This window comes from Azolla caroliniana, unplaced genomic scaffold, assembly GCF_043228905.1.
Source record: "Azolla caroliniana isolate FFs.n. ecotype wild unplaced genomic scaffold, voAzoCaro1.0.p SCAF_1, whole genome shotgun sequence".
Lineage (NCBI taxonomy): Eukaryota > Viridiplantae > Streptophyta > Polypodiopsida > Salviniales > Salviniaceae > Azolla > Azolla caroliniana.
The window spans coordinates 35,999,708-36,012,768 of NW_028230436.1; the positions used below are offsets into that span (position 1 = coordinate 35,999,708).

The window sequence follows — 13,061 nt, forward strand, 5'->3', positions numbered from 1 at the left end:
CTCAGGTCACCATTGACCTTTTTGCACTGTTTAAACTAATGATGTTGAAGATGTAAGAGTGTTGTTAATAGGACAGTTTCCAAAACGTGTTTTCATTAACAATTTAAAAATCAATTTGATCTATGGTATATGGTCAATCCGAGTCATTTCATGACAAAATTGAGGTTCTATCCATTGTGCTTGGATACAAATCTTCCATCTCTTGGAACCTTTTCAAATCTATAGATGACCAGAGATGTGCGTCAGGACGTAACCATTGACCATGATCTTCTTGATCTCCATGCACCTTCAAAGCTGTATGTCATACAGTCATTGTGAGGGACACAGGTTGTCCCTAACCCAAGACACTAAAAGCATGAACTTTCTTGCATGGATCATAACACAAGGTGCATGAGTGTAATTTATTGATGAAATGCCTCTTAGTTGAGCTTTGAATATGACATACAGGAATAGAACATAGTGATAGTTGTCATCTCTTGCAAGAAACACATTGATGCCTTGGCTATAGCAAGCCACTTACTAACAAACTAATGGCAGATTCCATCATTGAGAAAACTACAATCTGTAGAACGCTAACGTGAACATGCTTGTTAATTGTGTAATTCAGTGAGCCCTTGAGGACAATGAGGAGTGAGAAGGAGGGCATCAAACGAGAGGTGGATAGAGATATAAATTCAATGAATGATACATAGAATATGACAGTTATTTGTGCTTATTAATAGCATTATTGACTTAGATTTAGAACCCTGAGACAAAGGAGGTGATGCATATGCATATCATCACAAGAGTAATGCATAGTTCAAACATGTTGCTCTCCTATATTTCATCCCAAATGTTGGTTCTTAGCTCTGTTTGAATAAATGTTGGATTGGGTGGAGTCATATCACACTTCCATTCCCTGAATACCTTGTTGATAATCACTCTTACTTGGTTCATGAAAGGAGTGAACAGCCAGATTAACCACTATGTAATAGAATGTATGAGTTCATACAGAGATGGATGTCCAAGTATCAATTCATTGGCTGCTATAATGTGACATGGATTGGGTGTAGGGACAACCCTAAATAGACTGCAATAGCACCCTATGATATATACTCATTGGTGGTGTTTATAACTGTAAATATGACGATGATGATGCGGATGGTTTTGGTGGTGATGATGATAGTTTATAGCTTAAAAGACTGTCATTTGTAGTAAGCACGGTTCTGATACAATTCAAAAGATGAGGATTCTTTCTTTCTCAACCTCTGATTTAGAACAGAGGATCACAACACAACAGAGAGAGCAGAGCTTCAATGCCATCTCTTCAGCCCAAAACAGGAATCAGAACTAATGAGTTGAACACAGCTTCTCTTCTTCTGCCATATCCATTTATATATATTGAAGAAGCAAATATCCTATCTAACCAGCTTCATCTCCTTTGGAAGTTGAGGAACTTGATGCAGAAAGCAAAGACAAATGCAAAGAGTATGACAAACACGAGGTTCATGCCTGCTACCACACCAAGAAAGCTGTGCTTGAATCCAAAGTAAGTTCGAATATACGACTTTACTGTGTCGTTTGCAGTCGTGCCTGAACCAGTGATGGGATTCACGTCTTCACCCATCTGGGAATCGATAAGACCGTAAAGTGTCCATGCAACAGGTGTACACCAATAGTACCATCCCCACCATGGAGGCATTTTCTGTATAATTAAGGTACCCTTAAGTCAATTCATTCTAGATACACACATGCCTACTCTTATGTAAATTGTAAAGCATGTACATAGATAAGTTACAGTTGTGTATATGTACATACATACATTCATTCATACACTTCAGTCAATTGTTGTAGAGCGTGTACATAGAATGGTTACACACATATGATTTATGTTTACCTGATCCTTGGTGATATTAATATTCATTATGATTACTTGAGTAGGACTTATTGTTATGAACATCTAAGGGCATGCAGCTAAGTATACCTGACTAGTTATCCAAAGCTTCGTAGACATCTCATAGTGTTTATTTGTAGGAAAACATCAGTGGAAATATCTCACATAGGAAAACGGCTGACATGTTCTAGAGCTTGTGTAAGATCACTCATTTTATTGAGCATTGTAAAGAAACACTAGGGAGAGTGGTCACTTTTTCCACATGGGAGAATGCCAAAAAGCTGGCTACATACTGAGAAAGTGCATGACCAACCATAGACAATTTTGTAAATCTATATGCCTTTTGACATCACACCAAACCCTGGACCAGTAAACCATCCTAGATATCTATCATAAAGACGTATTATAACACCTTGAATCTTACCGGAAAAGTGATGATGAATCCTGAGAATAGATTCCACAGTGCATAAAAAGCTGATGAAATGATTGCGCTGACATGGTGGCTTGGAGTCACAGCAACGCACATCATTCCGTAGTATGTGAAAAATAGGAAGGCACAGAACATGAAGTATGTGAACCACAAAAACTTGGTTGCCGTCCATGGGAAGTCCATCATTGCATACACCATGAAGGCATAGACAATTGTTTGACATATACAATAAGGTACTTCGATGATAACCTGTTGGAAAAGAAATGATGGTTTTGTTATATGTTCTTTTGAAGCTCAAAATCTCATTGACAAAGGTGTTTATGATGCGATTGATTGCACTACCTGCGCTATTGCATAAGCTAATGGTGAGTACATTCCGGCAGCTTTTTCACGATAAAAGACTGTCCTCTCCACCCCAACTACTGGCTGGACTGAGGAGGAATTGCTAACCCCTAGGAAAAATGTTGCAGCATACATGCCCCCCATAATGTTATTGAGATCTTGGATATTTTCTCTGCATTGGATTCCATTTAAGTTTGTAAGAATTTGGCAAGATTCTTGGGTTTTAGCAAAATCGTTTTTGGCTAATTATGTGGCGTGGATAAGAATGCCCCTATTTTAGCTCTGAAATTGATTACCTTTTTTGTCCTCGTTTCCAATAGACAGTTCCAAACATGAATGCTGTGACTGCAGTGAAGAAAAATCTCACAACATTATAGAGAGGATTACGCCAATATGACTTGTGCTGCTTCCATAAGCAAGCAAAGAATTGTGTCATAAAACTTTGGGAGTATCGAGTTGGAAAGTGGATTTCTTCTGAGCCTGATGCTGGTGTACTCAACTCCTTTATGAGGACTTTGTTCCTCCTAAAAATTAAGTTATGGTTTATTTTAGGCATATATATATGAATTTGAATGCCAAGGTAATTGATCTTGAAAGGATTTGGAAGAATGATACTCACTGGAAAACTGTGGAGTTGCGGAAAATCTCCGCAAAATCGATATTAAGCTTTGTCTCAACACCGTAGGAACTGACCTCCAACATCCATGTAGCTGGATTATAACCTTCTTTGATTTTTGTCACACCTGGTATGCTCTGTCAAGATACATGTACACACACAACAAAGCAGCTGTCAGATTCTGAAGTGAACATTTGCACTACCTTTCCAAATGATTAACTACCATACCTCAAAATATTCAACAAGCTTGTGAGATTGGTGACCAAGAGGTCCACAATAGATAACTTGACCACCTCGTTTCATCAGCAATAACTGGACAGGAATAGACCATGAGAAAAACCAACAAGTCCAAGCATTATAACCATTCCAAAAATGTCCATGTAATACTTACTTCATCAAAAGCCTCAAAAATGTCAATGCTGGGTTGATGAATTGTGCAAACCACTGTCCTTCCAGTATCAACAGTATTTCGAACTGTTCTCATTACAATAGCTGCAGCACGGGCATCTAATCCAGAAGTTGGTTCATCCATGAATATAATGGATGGATTGGCAACAAGTTCAACAGCAATTGTCAGCCTCTTCCGTTGTTCTGTTGATAGTCCATTCAAGCCAGGTAGACCGACAAGTGCGTTCTTTATCGGTGACAGCTCCACAAGCTCCATAACCTCATCTACAAATTGCTGGAGGGAGAAGAAAAAATCATGTTTTGGGAGGTACGAAAACTTTATTTTTTTATTCTTCAAAATGTAAGAGAAAACACATACCATTCTCGTCTTCTTGTCGACTTCTCTTGGTAATCGAAGCCAAGCGGAGTAAATCAATGACTCATAGACAGTGACATTTGGCGAATGGATGTCATTTTGCTCACAGTAACCTGAGATCCGAGTAAAGGTTTCCTGTTTTTTGGGATATCCGGACACGCTTATGTCACCCTCAATATAGCCACCAGTTTTCCTCCCTGCCAAAACATCCATAAGGGTTGTCTTTCCAGCACCACTCACTCCAACTAATGCTGTGAGGACTCCGGGTTTGAAAGCTCCACTGACATCATTCAGTAATCTTAGTCTATCTTCTTGAACTCCACGTTCTTTCATTTCCTGTATTGCAATTGGAGTATTTATATTTATATAGATTATTGTTTGAAGTTCATCCAGTCAGTAAGAGGGAAACATATTTTGAACTTACTGCAGGCATGTCAACATAGTAGCTGACAGAGTCAAAAGTGAGTGCCAAAGGCTGAAATGGTAATATCATCCCTTTCTTTTCCACTCCTCCATTAGAGACATTGACAGCAGCTGATGACATGGCTGAGTGCCTAGACTGTCGATCTTGAAGGTCTATACCTGTGGGCACATTATATGGAATGGAACTATTAGAATCATATGCTGGTTCTCTGCAAGAGCGATTCTTTTAAACGGTGAACACCATTCAAAATATACCTTCTCCTCTGGCTGATCTTCCATATGATCTTTTGGATTGGGTTGCTCTTGATGGCACTCCGGTTCTATTGGAATTCTTCTCTTCTAATGCTTCTTCAGAGATATTTGATTGTGCCTTGCCAAGAGCTTCACAGAGTCTAATTAATTAGTCCACAAGCAGTGAAAGGATGTGCATGTTTTTTGAGCATGGCTTCATATTTTGAATTTGTTTTTAATCTTCGATATTTTCAGACAAGGAAAACTTCCCTCTTCTATGTATTTTGGAAACTTACGTTTTAGGTATGTCAAAGCGAGAGTATATAACACGTTGAAAAGTAATATATATCCACAGAGTGCTCCAACACCAATCCAGTACCAATAGGATGGAACAAACAGTCCTCGTTCTATCAACATTTCTTTCCCGATTGTGGATGTCAGGCTGCCATCGTATGGCTGGAAAACCACATATTAGAACAGAATGAACTTAACTCTAATTCTGCTGCTCACACAAGCTAAGTGTGAGTTTATGTAATGACTGTTCAAAGGCATTGGTATTGTACCTTGTCCCAACGGGGTGCTAGGAACTCATTATTGCATAGTGCCATTAGTCCATACATCAGAGGGGAAATCCAAAATCCCCAGATCCACCAGGCAGGTATAGCATCTGGAAATCATTGTAAAGTTTAAATATTCTGCAGCAATTTTTTCAAAAGAAACAAGAACTCTTAACCTCTCTAAAGATTGATGAGGCTTACGTCTTGATACAACGAAACCACTGCACACAAAGACTGCAACTAATGCGAAAGTGCCAAAAGTGTTGGCCACCACCATATTTCTACTTATTGATGCAATGAAACGGAAAAGTGCCAATGCCATTTGATGGACAAGAAATATGACCAAATACTGGCGAAAGAATCTACAATGCCAAATGAACAGAGTGATGAGATTGACGTGAACCAAATTATACAAGTATATGTAAGCTTTTAAAGGTTAATGCCGATATGAAAATAGGCAAAGAAAAAAGGATATTGGTTACCTCTCAGCTTCGGGTGCAAAGCCAATCACATAATATGTGAGGCATACATATATGAATGATTGAAGAATGGATATCGGTATTGTTAATAACCAAGTTGGCAAAGCATATGCCCAAGCTGGGAACAAAAGCATATCTCTTTGTTTGTAAAAGACTGGCAGCCTTGCAACTGTCATGGCCATCTCTGGATACCCATTGAACATAGCACTTACAAGGCCAAAAAAGAGTGCCCCAGCATACAGACTACCATCTTGTACTGTATCATGATGGAGTCGTGTACGGAAGAAAACAGTCATGGTGATAAGAGCCACGATAGCAAGCTTCAGTTCAATCATTTGTGTTAGGAACATTTGTTAATGTGGTAACAAAAAGATGAAAAAGTTAATGGAGTCGGGATATAACCTGGACAGTAGCAAAGATGTGGACAAAGGCACTACGCTTTAAGAGTAGCATCTCTCTTGAAAAACAAGCTTTTAAGAGTTCCTTTTTAGTGAGACCATACGTTTGAGTTGCCAGTGCTGCAGGATGACTCTTTGCCTTGTCGTATGGAACAGAAAGTTCGCTCGCTAGTTTCCTCCCTACTTGGTAGGAATTGAATGCTTCCGCGAACTCATTGACAGGTATATACCGGTATGGCTGGTTCCTCATTGCCCAGTATTGCTCCTGATCTTTTTTGGATGTAACCTGTTACAGAAACAGTTTCAAAATCACTGATTTGATTGGGAAGCTCTCAAGAATTTGCACCAGGATCACGTATAACTATTACAATGACTCGGAAGGAGTCTCATACCTCCTGAAGAAAATCCGCAATATTTTTCCTGTCTGGACACTTGAATCCCATCTGTTCAAAGAAGTCTGTGACCAATTCTCGTGGTCCTTGAAAGACAATCTGGCCCTCAGATAATAGAATGAGATCATCAAATAGCTCATATGTTTCTGGTGCTGGCTGAAGGAGAGCGACAACCATTGTTCCGTCCATTACTTCAACACTCTGCTTTAAGCATTTTACAATCTGGAATGTGGTTGAACTATCGAGACCTGTTGAGATTTCATCCATGAAAAGGGCTTTACATGGACCAACTAACATCTCACCTGTAAAAATGTTGATATCATAATTAGCAATCAAGAGGAAAGTTCAGATATTTCAGGTGATGCAGGGCAAAAAGATGTCCTTATGGGTGTCATACCCGTGGTGACACGCTTCCTCTGCCCACCAGATACTCCTCTATGCATCTCATCACCAACTAATGTGTCAGCACAAACATCAAGCCCTAATATCTGCAACACAACATTTGACTCAGTAGCTGAAGATCTAGAACTCATAACTAGAAGAGTTTGCCCTGAATTGTTTCCAAGATGTTCAGACCAAGAGGCATACCTTCAGCACATAATCTGTGACAAGGCTAGTCTCTTCACCACCAACCGACGTTGCCTTAAAACAGAAAGGAAAGCTAATTTAATCACAATGGGCTTTGGAATTGACTGTAGACAATTTGAGCTTTTTCATCATGAAAAAAAGCTATATAATATTGAATACCTTCATAAAAGCATCAATATCAGCATCTGGTTTTATGCCAGCAGCCTTTTCCCTTCTAGATAACTCAGTGAGCATGTCTACAAACAAAGCATCATGAATCAGAATGCAATGTAAATCAATGGGGATGGAAAATTAACTAGTGTTTCTATTTGAATGGAAAGGAACGGAATGAAGTGTTATATTACCATATCTTGTTCCCACACCCTGGCACCTTCCTGAAAAGTCCAAAGTTTCACGAACAGTCATCGAGCCAATTTGCATATCATGCTGGCTGATATAAGCAGAAGTTCTTCCTGGAACGAATTCATTGAGTTGATGGCCATTGTATGTTACTTGACCTGAAACCTGGATCATGCAGTAAAACAACAAATTAGCATGTATGAACTGAACAAAGAAAATAGGGAATATTACCTATAAACTGTAAGTTAAGGGTCTTATATGCTTTTCGTTGATGTGAACAAACAAATGAATACTGAATACCTTCAGCGTAGAGTCGAATTTTCCTGCCAAGGCTAAGAGCAGTGTGGTTCTGCCAGATGATGGTGGTCCAAGAAGGAGAGTCATTCTATAAAACAGTGTCAAGACATCAAAATGATGTAGCAAATGAATTCATACGGTTCTTAACATGAAGAATTGATCTCATATGTTTAGCATGGGTGCAAGAAAGAGAGAGATTAAACCTGGATGGCTTGACAATGCCACTGACGTCATTGAGGATAGTGAGATTCCGTTTCTTTGAGGGCATAAGGTGGAGAGTAGTGAGGAAACCTTGGAATGCATTCAAGGTGTAGTTGAGGAGTGTTGGGAGTGCCCTGCCTCCGACATACACATCCGCATTCACATTAAGGTGCTCGAATCTCACTTCAATCTTTGGCAACTCTATGCCCACTCTGTAATTGGAAAGCCAATTAGAATTCACCCTATCATTGATCTCTTTTACATCATCCAAAAATTGCAATACTCTCAATATATAATGCGTAATCTATCATAAAAAAAACACAACGGATTCTTGTTTATGACCATAAAAAAATTTCATTACACAGCTGGCTATGACTAGCCATAGGGATTACTGATGTAGAAAATGGAGTTAGAGTGAAGTCATTCACAGGAAATGGCTGTTACGAGTGACTGTATTCCTAGTACTAAAAGTACACTCTGGTTTCTCTTTCATTCTTTAATATTGTAGCAATTTGAGCTGGGCATCAGCTGTTTGATGTGGAAAAGAAACTGTCATTTCTGATGCATTGGTACAACAACCTTAGAAAAATGTTTCTTTGCATGTTATGTATGGGAAAGAAGGGCGTATGTGTGTCTCTTTGCATGCTGTTAACAAAAATCTGCTTTTCATTATTATTATCATTATGACAGCTAATAGGTAATAATATGATGATGATGAAATCAATGATCTCTGTACATCCCCTCTTTCAAGGAAGTGAATGACAGATGACAATACGTACTTGTCAATGCGGTCACGCAGCTTGCGCAGGAGACGCTCATTGTCCTCAGTTGCAACCTGCAGTATCTTCTCCATGAGCTGCTGCCGATCGTGCAGGCCAAGCTTGGTGACGTCCACCTCCTCCTGGATGACGGCACCGCCCTCGACCACGCTGGTCAGGATGGCCTTTCGAACCCGGTCATAAGTGGGCAGCTTCTCGATAGCAGCCCACCGAAGTGCCTCCTCGTCATCCATGCGGGCATCATGTCGGGACGACCCCGCCAGGGTGAAGATCTCTTCACCCATGCCTGATGTGGCACGCCCACTCTGGCTCGCTTGCAACATCATACCAGCAGCACTCAGACTCCGAAGTCCATTGCTGACAGTCCTCCGGAGGCTGTTCAATCCGCTTCCACCACCACCTCCTCTTTCCTCGTACTCATTGTATTGATTTATATATTGCCCAGCATTATTATTCTTATTAAATCCTGCCGAGGAGCTTGCCATCGATTCTCTTTTCTTCCTTTATATATCTAATTTTAGGTGTTTGCTTTTTTTGTGTTTACTTCGATTTAAATTGGATTTAATTTGATTTTCTGCATCAAAAACCATGCACTCTATAATTAGATTTACCACAATTATTAACTATTGATTGGATTAACGTTTCCTATCATTTGCGTTATTCCGTCCTATGGTTAATTGCATGAATACTTTACATTGATCCAATGGGTAATTCACTTACAAGTAATTCTCATATGAATCTAGTGTATAATTCATTTATATTTAATCCAATTTTTTCCCTTATAATCAATTCCATTCATTATATATAACTTATTATTGTATGATTGCAATTTTTATTGGTTGAATCTTATATAGATGATTATTTAATCTGATTATATTTATGGGCAATCATCAGCCACTGGCATTTTATCAATCGAATATATACATGGAGAAATCAGAAGCATTTGGAAACGCGGAACTGATATCAATTACTTGGGTCTTTTGATACTGATTGAATAGAACAATGGAATTATCATTCGAATCAATATAATATGACATTGTCTATTGCTAAGTATAATTAGTCGAATTGCAGAGAGTGGTATTAATCAATTGGTATGCACCTTAATGAGCTGCTGCTAACAACCTCTTGATCATCGGCCAATTGATGACAACGCAGGCTATTTGATGATGATCGGAGACAAAGTGGTGACTATCCAGCCGATTATTACCTAATTTGGAGACCTGGGGAAAGCATTAAGTGAGGATTAATTATTAGCCGACTTGAATGAGAAATCCAATGTTCTATAGTAAAAACGAAGAGCTTCCCATACTCTGATTGATTGATTGATTGAATAAGTTCCGGCATCCAAATTTAGGGAATCAGATGTTTGAAATCCAGGGAAGTGCACGATGTGAAATTTTGGGTCCGTAATGAGGTTGGAATGTGAAAGGTTCCAAGAAGAATTAAGGAAGGGTAAACGGAGGATAATTAGTGGGGAGGAATTAAGGGAATTGATCAGTTGGGCTTAAATGAGGGCCAGTAGTGAGTGAAGATGCAAAAGATAAAAGGGCCATATATATATATATATATATTGGGTTCATGTCTTGTATCAAAATCGGGGGTCTTGGTATGGCGGCTATCTATCATACACAAAAGAGTATCATTTTGTTTTTTATTTTGCTTCTAGAAGCAAAGAAAATCGATAGCAAGGAATGACTCACATGTTTCTTCTTCTTCTGCTTCTTCTTCTTTTCCTCTTCATATATTCACATATTCATTCACTCATTCATTAGACACACAATTATTACTACTTATTATTATTCACACACATATTAGACTTCTGGGGTCCTTATATTTTTTGCCCTTTTTCCCCTTCTCCTTCTACTTGTTTTTGCTTTTCTTCGCCAAAGCTTGTGAGAAACAAAACACTGCACATGGTGCAAAAAGAGGCCACGACTTGACTTTACAGACAGAGACGACCAATCCATTCTGCCACACTCCAACTCCAACTCCATCTTCTCCTACCTTGACCGAGTCATTGCCATCCATCCATGGAAGAGAGATCTTGGCCCTGACCCACCCCCAACTCTTTTGACCTTGGGCTCTGCCTTACACGGCCTACCCCACCCTTCTAGAAGGTTTTTCTAGATCCTCCCCCCCCCCCCCCCCCCTCAATTTATTCCCAAACAACTGGAATGGAATAACATTTGTTTGTTTCCGTCTGTCTACTTGCATTTGCTATAACAAAATTTGTCACCCATCCAATCCAAGTTTAGAAGTTGTCGTGTCGGAACTCGGGGGTTCATCTGCTTGTACCTAGTCATGTCAATGAAAAGGAAATGCCAAACTAAGCTAATATGCCTCGCTTTTCTTCCACAAATTTATGTAACTCCTACGATCGTGGTGAATTTGGTACAAACTTTGTCTACATACCTAAATATAATCGCAACTATTGTTGTAGTAACCGACTTTAAAGAGAGTCTCAATGCCGTTGTTGTGGGAGGCTGGAGGTAGCATAAATCATGGTGGCCTTTGCGCCATTCTTTCGGTACACATATACTATGATTTTAGTTCTATTCATGTTTCATTAATAATTGTTCTTTGCCTTGTCTCAATAAAACACACCTTCTTAACGTTTAAATCCACTAAGTGAAACCACCATGAAAAGGTTGAGGTAGGCATACACACTAACCTGGTGAGCTTTTTTCTAAATATTGTTTGTATGTAGCTATTATCGTAAAATACAAGGGTACGTACTTCATGAAAACCTTGTGGACATTTGATACAAGCATGCTATCTCATTCACATCCAATTGTAATTTGACACATGGATTGTAACCATACATGCGCAATATTAATCCTCTAAGGCTTTGAGCCCATGAAGAAGAATAGCCTCTAGAAAAGGGTAATAGAAATGGCAACGCATTACTTTACTAAATATTTTTATATTTAAGTGTTTAAGCTATTTGAAATAGGAGGCCGGGCTTTGTGGCAAAAGCTTGTCTTTCATAAGTCATAGTAAAGAAGGTAGGATAACAGCACGGTATTTCAGGTTATGCTTCTACCGCAATGAAAAATTTTGTTCATTGAAGGTGCAATCAAGGAATCAAAACTCTATTACATTTTCTATGTCATGTCTTCATTAAATATTAATGATTGCCAACTTTTAAGTTTTAGAAGTTCTTTTGGTTTTGGCACCCTTCAAAACCGTTTGCAATTCATGTTGCATGGGTGTAATTGTACACTTTTTGAAAATATGGCACACTCCCAATCAACTGATATTGTATCAGCCTTTATCATATCGTTATCAGATTTTTGAAAAAAACTAAGATACAACAATACAACTATGTTTATCTTTCTCATTAGCTACATAGAGGCTTTGTGGCTTGTGCCTTATTAATAATTATGAGGTTTTCCAACATGCAAGATGGGGTCTTATTTATTAGAAATATACATGTATATGAAATGACAAAGTGTCATAAGAATGAATAAAGACATATGTATTTGTGGCTTGTGCCTTATTAATAATTATGAGATTTTCCAACATGCAAGATGGGGTCTTATTTATTAGAAACATACATGTATGTGAAATGACAAAGTGCTATAAGAATGAATAAAGACATATATATTGGGGAAAGTGTTGTTGTTTACACACGCAAGTAATGCCCCCCATAGGATCCATAGAAGCTAGAAGGGATTATCTACAAGTTGGATGTTGTTAAAGTTGTTCTATAAGATTTTCAAATAATCTATTAGAATATTGATTATTAAGACTTAGACATTCTAGAACTTTGTGGGGCCCTTTATGTGTTCACTTTTGAATTTGCAATCTTTTTGAAGGTATTAAACAAGACTATACACCTCTCAACCTTGTTAACATTACTTGACAATCAAATGCTGAAATCAGTTACCCTACTCCTTTTTCATAAGACAACCTAGATAAGACAGTTAAACGCCCACGGACATGGATTTATAGTGCAGGGTGGCATGGTGTTTCAACGTGTTGGAGTTCGACCTAGCACCAACTCTGAATTTTCTGAGGAGATACGGATGATGGTGGCTTGTTTATCGATCTAGCACATTTGGACCAAGCGTTGTAAGTTTGTTTTTGATGCTCATACAACAAATATTATTCATAACGATATTTTTTTAAACTCGGCAACACAATACTTGGGTATAAAACAAGCTAATTTGATTTTGGTATACAAAGTCCTCAAAACTTACATTGAGGTTTTCCCACTATGTTATGAATGGGATAAGATGTTTTGACATAGCTATAGATTTTATGTTTTGACATAGATGTGATTTATGATTTTTGGCGTAGACATGTTTGAACTATCCAAAGGATAATGTATAGACACAACTCATCGTACAC

At 38.5% G+C, this 13,061-nt stretch overlaps 1 protein-coding gene across 1 annotated transcript; it reads right to left on the minus strand.

Annotated features, from left to right (window-relative positions):
• Positions 1 to 61: 61 nt before the first annotated feature.
• LOC147870210 (pleiotropic drug resistance protein TUR2-like) lies at positions 62 to 10,101 on the minus strand. Its single transcript, XM_087337940.1, has 25 exons — positions 10,018 to 10,101; positions 9,808 to 9,928; positions 8,709 to 9,282; positions 7,932 to 8,141; positions 7,732 to 7,816; positions 7,437 to 7,596; positions 7,252 to 7,328; positions 7,093 to 7,146; positions 6,902 to 6,992; positions 6,505 to 6,806; positions 6,117 to 6,398; positions 5,718 to 6,034; positions 5,437 to 5,597; positions 5,242 to 5,345; positions 4,975 to 5,134; positions 4,703 to 4,828; positions 4,449 to 4,606; positions 4,028 to 4,360; positions 3,653 to 3,943; positions 3,490 to 3,573; positions 3,265 to 3,398; positions 2,942 to 3,169; positions 2,646 to 2,817; positions 2,298 to 2,552; positions 62 to 1,684 (listed from the first exon to the last, which is right to left on the minus strand). The coding sequence occupies exons 3-25, from the start codon at positions 9,191 to 9,193 to the stop codon at positions 1,412 to 1,414; spliced, it is 4,542 nt and encodes a 1,513-aa protein (XP_087194066.1). The 5' UTR covers positions 9,194 to 9,282; positions 9,808 to 9,928; positions 10,018 to 10,101; the 3' UTR covers positions 62 to 1,411.
• Positions 10,102 to 13,061: the final 2,960 nt, after the last annotated feature.

Bases quoted from the DNA above. Each gene is read 5' to 3' on its own strand.
- LOC147870210 (XM_087337940.1), bottom strand. From the start codon at position 9,193: ATGGCAAGCTCCTCGGCAGGATTTAATAAGAATAATAATGCTGGGCAA. The intron at 5,135-5,241 runs GTACAATACCAA...GTGGTTTTCCAG, and splicing joins TAGCACCCCGTTGGGACAAG to CCATACGATGGCAGCCTGAC. The intron at 2,553-2,645 runs GTAGTGCAATCA...CTTTTCCAACAG, and splicing joins TAGCTTATGCAATAGCGCAG to GTTATCATCGAAGTACCTTA.